General features: G+C 35.3%; 1 protein-coding gene across 1 annotated transcript; it reads left to right on the top strand.

The window, feature by feature from the left end:
* Positions 1–6,787: 6,787 nt before the first annotated feature.
* Positions 6,788–7,141, top strand: LOC126504561 (60S ribosomal protein L34-like). Its single transcript, XM_050146939.1, has one exon. The coding sequence runs from the start codon at positions 6,788–6,790 to the stop codon at positions 7,139–7,141; it is 354 nt and encodes a 117-aa protein (XP_050002896.1).
* The last annotated feature ends 1,218 nt before the right edge of the window (positions 7,142–8,359 follow it).

Below are 8,359 nucleotides of genomic sequence, written 5' to 3' on the forward strand. Positions count from 1 at the left end.
TACTGAATTGTATCACCTGTTTTTAATACTTGGCATTTTCTCTTCTTATCTCATTTTTCCATCTTTGTATTTTAATCTTTATCCTAAATTATAAAAGGAAGTCGCTAAAATAACTCCCTTTGGTCCTAACTATTGGTAATTAGAGGCTTACATATTTCCATTCCCTGAATTGTGGTCTGGACATAGTAACTTTCTTTTGGTAATCATAGTGTGCCCCAAATAATGGAATAATGCTTGATCCTCCTGGGATTAAGTTATAAAGACATCTATCTGTCTCTCACCTTCCTTGGTCTCCCTCACTCTCACAGTTCACTTGACAGATTCACCCATCACTAACATCTCCTGCCAAAAACACAGAAATCTTAGGGCCTGCAGTGTCACATTGGGGCCATCCTTGTGGATTCCTTGGAAGTTCCATAGCACCAAGTTTATCCCTAACCCCAGAAGAGCTCCCTCTATCAAGATATCTCTTTCATTAATCTCAATCCCTCACCTTCCCATCCCTCAACACCTTCCTTTTACCCCCTTTCAGTTTTCCCAGGAGAGTTTAACTATTTCCCCTTCCTGGGACCCTCCATATGTTTCCCTTTTAAGGTTCACTTCCTTTTTAACTAGTTTCCCTGGGATTATAGATTGTAGCCTGGTTATCCTTTGCTTTATATCTAATATTGATTTATGAGTGAGTACGTGATATGCTTGCCTTTCTGGATCTGAGTTACCTCACTCGGAATGTTTTTTCCCCCACTTCCAGCCATTTCTTGAAGATTTCAAGATGTCATTGTCTTTTTGTAACAGCTGAGTAATACTCCATTGTGTAAATGTACTATATTTTCTTTATCCCTTTTTTGGAGAGGTTGTTTCCAGATTCTGGTTATTCTGAATAATGCTGCTGTGAACATAGTTGAGCAAATGTCCTTGTGGTATGATTGTGCATCCTTTGGGTATATGCCAAAGGTATTGCTGGGTCTTGAGGGAGATTGATTCTCAATTTTCTGAGAAATCACCATACTGATTTCCAAAGTGGCTGTATGTACAAGTTTACACTACCACCAACAATGGAGGAGTGTTCTCCTTATTCCAGATCCTCTCTTGAGGAAGAGATCAGAAAATGGAATGTTCTCCAATGCTCATGGATCAGTACTATTAACATAGTAAAAATGGCAATATTACAAAAAGCAATCTACAGATTCAATGCAATCCCTATCAAAATCCTAACAGAATTCTTCACAGACCTCGAAAGAACAATCCTCAACTTCATATAGAAAAACCAACTCAGGATAGCTAAAACAATCCTGTATAATAAAGAAACATAACAAATGTAGTTCCTTAGATATCCTTTCAATAGTAAAGTGACAGGGAATTGGATACTCTACTCCAATACCAAAGTCAAGATGATTAAACACCCAGTAGGTACTTGACTTCGAAGTGATCTTCACTCTACTGTCTTCCTTCTCTCCATATGTTTACCATCTTCTGTTCAGAATACAAAAGCACAATTTGCCGGTCTATTAGGAGCTGGCAGGAATGAGAATTGGGGAATTTCTTCAGTGCAAGTGAAAGATGACTTTAGGTACAGGGCTGACCTTTTAGCTGTGAATAAAAAATAAGGCTTAGAACAACACAAGGCTATGCTGAGAATTGAAATAGTGAATTAGACTGTCAGTGTCTTCATGTAAAATATTCCTTGGCGGTCATGCCTGTGTTACAAATGTGTGTATGGGTGTGTACATCCTCAGATGTAAGCATCTTAATCCTTTAAAAAAGGCAAGAAAAATAAATAAATGAAAAAAAATTCTAGAATGTATTTGGTTGCTAAAGTATTCACTTTGATATCTCTAAATGAAATGAAAGATCTCAAACTGCATTCCCTTTGGCAAGTGTGGTTCTTCAGATATCAAGTAACCAACTGCATCTAGAAGAATTTTAAAAGCTTTTAAATTGAACTCAGGCAGAGGAAAAGTAAAGCACAGTAATGTGTAATTGATCAAATTCTACATGTTAAAAATCTCCTTAGGATTTGTGTTTAAACAAATGTAGAAAATCTATGTTTACACAATACTGATATCAATGATCTGACTTCAATATTATAGGCAATAAATTAAAAAAAATCTAACAGGAGCAACTATAAAGATAGACTATTGTTCATTATATAAGCTGGGAATTGGAAATCCAGACTGGTCATTCTTGAAACACACAAACTACAAATCAAGCTCAACAGGTTATTTTTATATATATTTATGTGTGTGTGTGTGTGTGTGTGTGTGACTGGAACAACATTGTATGGGGTTGGAACGAAGAACCATGGGGAGGTTGGATTGAAAAGAAGAAATAGAAGGGAGGAAAGAGATATAATTATGTTTTAAATAAAATGTGTTTTAATTTAAAACACTAAAACAAAAAGTGCAAAGATTACTAAATAGAAAAATTAATGTTTGTTTTTCAGAGTTTGACATAATGTGAAGTTTCTATTTCAATCATCATTTGTATATATGAATAACTTCATGCTAAACATACATACATATATACATATATACATAAAATATGTGGGTAGACATGCCATATAAATAATATAAGCTCAACGAGAAAATTGTTTAATTTATAACAAGTATTTACTCAATAGAAATATTATTAACAAAAGGGGGCTTAAATTCTTATAGTAACAATAAAGTACAAGGAAAAACATGTTGTGCATAAAAATATCCACTAAAAACTGACAAGTTATAAAAATTAGTCTCCATTTGTACACCTTCTGATCTTGATAATGAATCCCATCTCCCATATGCAGCGCTGTCTCTAGATCTATCTCTCCTACAATGTTAGTGGCTATCTACATAACATAAAGGGGATTCAAAATAATTTCAGTGAAATATCAAGTTTTAAGAAGATAAGGAAATTCATGAAATGTTCAAGTGGGATGTTAAATGCATCCATTGTCTTTATTTAATTACAGAGCCACTGAAAACTCAAATGAGGTAGAACTCTAACTTAACTAACAGCTGCAGAAAAAGGCAACTGAAATTAATGCTGAGGTGGTAGGTGCTTCAAAGGAGTGGTTTTTAAATCACAGTGTCAAAGAAAAACTGGCAAGGTCTTTGAATGCTTTAACAAAAATATTCCTTTTTAATGCTATAAAAGGAGAAAAAGCTTTTCATTTCTTTTTATTCATTCTACAAATTAGACCATGGCTACATTTATACACTGGCCTTCTTTAAATAAAACATCAAACATATTGAGTTTTGATATTTGTTCCCACATTAAGAATATGATCTCAATATTTTTGTCAAGGTCATTAAACTCTACTGTTTTATGTTTTACTGTGTTAATGGTAGGAAATCTTTTCCTAATATTCCTTCTTATATACTGAGGACTTCTCATATTCTTGCCAGTGTTGGCTGAGAAGTCACTGTATTTATGAAGGCGATCATCTCATTTAATGTTTCTTGGAAGACATTGTACCAAATAATATCAAATTTTTTCAAAATAATGCCTTTAGGTAATAAATTCCAACAGTTATTTTACTCTGCTTCTTCTCACAAATGTCATTTCTCTATGTCCCTACATCTTCTTCTGCTCATGCTTGAACTGTATGTTTGATGGGCTTGACAAAGCTACTAGTAATCTGAACATGGTACTGTTGAGAAATAAGCACTTGGTAATTTTCAGTAACCTTTCCTACTTTCATTAGGAACTCTCAACATTTTTGACCACCACATACAGGAACATACGATGTGCTTAGTTAGTTAGAAAAGTTCAGAGAAGTATTTTGCTGTGATTATTGATAGCGTGAACTTTGGAGCTAGAAAAGATTCAGTACCGATTCCCTGTTTGATACTACTTAAATATTTTTGGTCAAGTTATTGAATCTATTTAAGCCATATTTTTTCTGATCTAAAATGCCAGAATACAATTTGAACAAGTTTTGAGTGAAAAAATAAATTAGGTAAACATTAATTGCCTTATATATAGAAATTAGTCCTTAGTTAGCCACAATGTGCTTTATATTGTATCTACGATTCTTATTCTTTTTCCTTACTGAGCACACAGTTACTTGTAAGTGGATGGCTTCCTACAGACGGACATTAAACCAAATTGAGTCCTACTGATTGAACATAATAATCTTCAAAGATAGTCTGAAATGCTCACAAACCCTGAAACACATTGAATTGAAAGACAACCACTGCATTAAAATTTTGGTACACAATTTTGATGTGGATAAACAAGCTTATTCAATAAACAGTCTTAAAGTAGCTACAGCAATATTAAAAATTCTTACACATATACATCCCTACTCAGTCAGATTGTAAACCACTTGCAGTCAGCTTCATTGCTGATTGTTTCAATGTGCATCCTCCAATTATCAACTCTGAATGGAGTACATATGATGCTGTCTCACGGCTCACTGTTGCTCACCACTCTTATTATCTATCAGGAACTGTAAGCCCAGTTTGTAAATTGTAGGAATTTAGGCATAATTTATCATCTTTTTGCCCTTCCAATACAGAGGAAAAAAACATAGATATTCCATCCACCACAATCCATCTTGCTAGTTTATTAGATAAACACTCAAAATCCCAGTCCAGATGGCAAGAGTTAGTGTAGAGCCACGAGAGTAGCAACCAAAGAGCAGCTCCCTCCCCAGATCAGAAAACAAGAAGGTGTGAGAACATTGGCATCTAGCCAGAGGGAATACTGATGAGAAAGTAATTCTTACAGGAGTAGAGACCTTTCATTTCTAAATCATTTAATTTAAAGATAACACCCAGAGCAGGAGACATTGACTATAGCTTATTATTCCTCCTTCTCATCTTGTACCATGAAATCTTATTGACCAAACTCTTCTAGAAATCAGAAGTCAAAGAGTTTGTCACCATGCAGTCCACAAATCTCAAACCCTTAAAAAGAAAATCATAATATGGAATGGATCTGTAAGAATAGAAATAAACTGTCATTCGCGGCTCATCTCTTCTCTCATTCCAGAAAAAAAAAAATTAACTCCTCATCGCAAATGAGCTGAGCCTTAGTTGGCTTGGATGGTCAAATTCTGTTATGTTAACTTTCTCTTTAGTGCTCTTCCTAAACAATCACAATATATACAATTTTGACTTTTAAGTGATGTAATTAACATTAAAACTTGATCCTCAGACTCACTACAAAGATCTTTTCTTTAAATGAAATGAAAGTGGGCATGGTAACAATACTAGCATTCAGGAGGCAGAGACAGGGTCATTATTAGTTTGAGGCCAGTCTGACACATAGAACAAGAGATTCTGTACCATATACACTCACACAAAATGGCTGACGCATTGAATCAGAATGATGTCTATAAGATCACATGAGTAATTGGCTCTGCCATTGATGCCTATGTGCTCTTGGGAAGTTTAAAAAAAAATCTGTTCCAATTGAGACGAACCAAAGCACTATAATCATTTAATATCAGTCACAAATGACATACTTTGCTCTATAATGAAATAGTGCCACACTATAATAATAAATAAACAAATAAAGTCACCAAATCCAAACAGAAAAAACTAATGGAACAGAAGAAAGTCTCATATCTTCCTGAGTACAGTAACTGCCTCTATAAAGCAGCACATATCCAGGAAGACACACATAGCTGGACTCTGATAGAGCTGTGCTGCAAATTCAGAGCTTGTCCTGCAAATGTTGCCTCCTCTGTAGGGAACATAAGAAACCCATCAATGAAGCAGTGGCATCACTCAGAACGAGGATGCTTTAAAAAGGGGCAGTATTATTGAAAATACACTGAGGACACACACAGTAGGATACTCAAGGATTATTGCAAAGAGGTAATCATCCGTCTAGTTTGATCTGAGTTTTATTTTTTTAATATTGAATATTTATTAATTTCTTCTGTTTTCTTCTTATATTTTATTACACACTTGTTTTTTCTTATATTTTTTTTTTATTTTAAGTCCTTTTAATTTCATTTACGTTCCATCTGCAGTTCTCTCCACAGCCCCTCCTTTTACTCCACCCTGCCTCTCCTTGATCTGAGTTTTCAGAGCCCATTTGTCTTCTTGTCTTATTCAACATTGTGAGCTGATGAACAGGGTACCAGGGTAAGAACTTTATTAAGTCCTCCTCTCAATCTTATAACAGCTATAGGAAATAGAAAGGAACCTTTAGCTTCCAAGACCTATGTTTATAAAGTTTTGTCTCCTAAGAAACTTAATACTGAGAATTTACCCCTATGAAGGAATAGCTCAATTTAATGAGACCAGCCCCTTGAATACATAAAGAACTCAAGAAACTAGACCTCAAAATTACAAAACAAACCAATTAAAAAATGGGGTGCAGAGCTAAACAGAGAATTCTCAGCGGAAGAGTCTCAAATGGTCAAAAGACATATAAGGAATTGATCGACATCCTTAATTATCAGGAAAATGCAAATCAAACCGACTCTGATGAAACTTAGCAGTCACAGAAGGAAAGGGAGTAGGATAAAGACAAACAGAAGGGTGCAGACCTGTACCATAATAAAATCCCTTCTAGAACTGGAGCTGTTCAGCTTGGTATCTTCTGAAATACTACTGCCATGTGGAACAGATAGACTGGACAAAGTAAAAGACTTTGGGTGAAGGAAAGTGATCTTTAAAAACATATAAATCTACCTTGAGGATAATATACCATAAATAATTGTCAAATCATAATTGAGCAAGAGGACAGTAAAACTTGCCCAAGTTTTACTTATATTCATTTATAATTAAGATTTTGTTTTAAAAGTTATAGCCTCCTCTTCCGGGGACGGTGCTTAGAGGCACTCAGAATGGTCCAGCGTTTGACATACCATCATAGGCTCTCCTACAACACAGCCTCCAACAAAACTAGGCTGTCTCGAACCCCTGGCAACAGGATTGTTTACCTTTACACCAAGAAGGTTGGAAAAGCACCTAAATCAGCATACGGTGTGTGCCCAGGCCAACTTCGTGGAGTCCGTGCTGTGAGACCGAAAGTCCTCATGAGATTGTCTAAAACAAAGAAGCATGTCAGCAGGGCCTACGGTGGCTCCATGTGTGCCAAGTGTGTCCTTGAGAGCATCAAGCGGGCTTTCCTTATTGAGAATCAGAAAATTGTTGTAAAAGTGTTGAAGGCACAAGCACAGAGTCAGAAAGCGAAATAAATGTGCAGCTTTTTTAATAAAAAAAAAAGTTATAGCCAAAAACATCTTATAGGTGAATAGATCTTCTGTGTTGGGATATAATGTACTGGAATCATAATGGAAATGGTTCTCAAATGGCACTGAACCAAAATCAGCCTAGAAAACAAAAATCAAATCAAAATAAAATAAAACCTTTAAAATCAAGAAGTGAAATTCCTTAAAGTTTTATCTCCATTGCTTTGGAATAGAGTTAGTAAGAGGTATTTTATTATTGGTAGTGGTGGCAGTGCTATTTGTTTTCCCAAGACAATTTGTGTTTCCATTGTGGCTGGCTGATACCAATGGTCTAATTGAACAGGAACTGTTTTTTCATAACAAAGAAGGAACAAGCACGCATGTAGCTGTCTTGTTAAGTAGTAGTGTCAGTAATACAAGTGACATGTTCACTATGAACGTTATCTTAGTTAGGGTTTCTATTGCTGTGCCAAAACACCCTGACCAAAATGGAAGTGGAGGAGGAAAGGGTTTATTTATTTCGCTTACTGCTGTGTAATAATCCTTCTGTATACTAGTCAGTAACTGAAAAAGGATGAAGTTATGTGGGAAAGCCACACTGAGAATGATGAGATGAAGAAAAATGGAGTCAGAGGAGATACCAGCCAGCCTCCAGGGAAGCAGAACAAGTAAAAAAATGGGGTAGCAAGCACTGAGCCATGTGGCAAATGCATACATAAGAGATATGGGTTAATTTAAGTGTAAGAATTAGCTAGTAATAAGCCCGAGCAATCAACCAAACATTTATATTCATATTCAGCCTCTGAGTCAGTTATTTGGGGATGGGTGATCTGGACAGGAAAACTCTGCCTATCGCTTACATTTCAAGATCATAGTCCATCAATGAACAAGTCAGGAGGCATTTTCTGAACTGAGACGACTTCCTCTCTGATGACTCTAGCTTCTCTTAGGATGACACTCAAAACCAGACAGGACAAACAAGAATAAAGCACATACATGACCTGCCTCTTAGAGATGTTGATGACCAAGTGACATAAATGATATAAAAGCACTCCATAAATAATGCAAAGCATAAATGTAAAAAGTATTATATATAATTATACATTATATACTAATATGTAAACAACTAATTTTTGTTAGGCAAGACGAGAGCACATGTCTGCATGAATTCTAATCTCCTTTTTTGTTTATTTTTTTTTTTTTTTTTTTTTTTTTTTTTTTTTT

This window comes from Alexandromys fortis, unplaced genomic scaffold (genome assembly GCF_014885135.2).
Source record: "Alexandromys fortis isolate MF-2015 unplaced genomic scaffold, M_Fortis_MF-2015_v1.1 scaffold_12, whole genome shotgun sequence".
NCBI classification, from domain to species: domain Eukaryota; kingdom Metazoa; phylum Chordata; class Mammalia; order Rodentia; family Cricetidae; genus Alexandromys; species Alexandromys fortis.

What these genes read in the sequence shown, in the direction of transcription:
- LOC126504561 (XM_050146939.1), top strand. Translation starts at nt 6,788, where the DNA reads ATGGTCCAGCGTTTGACATACCATCATAGGCTCTCCTACAACACAGCC.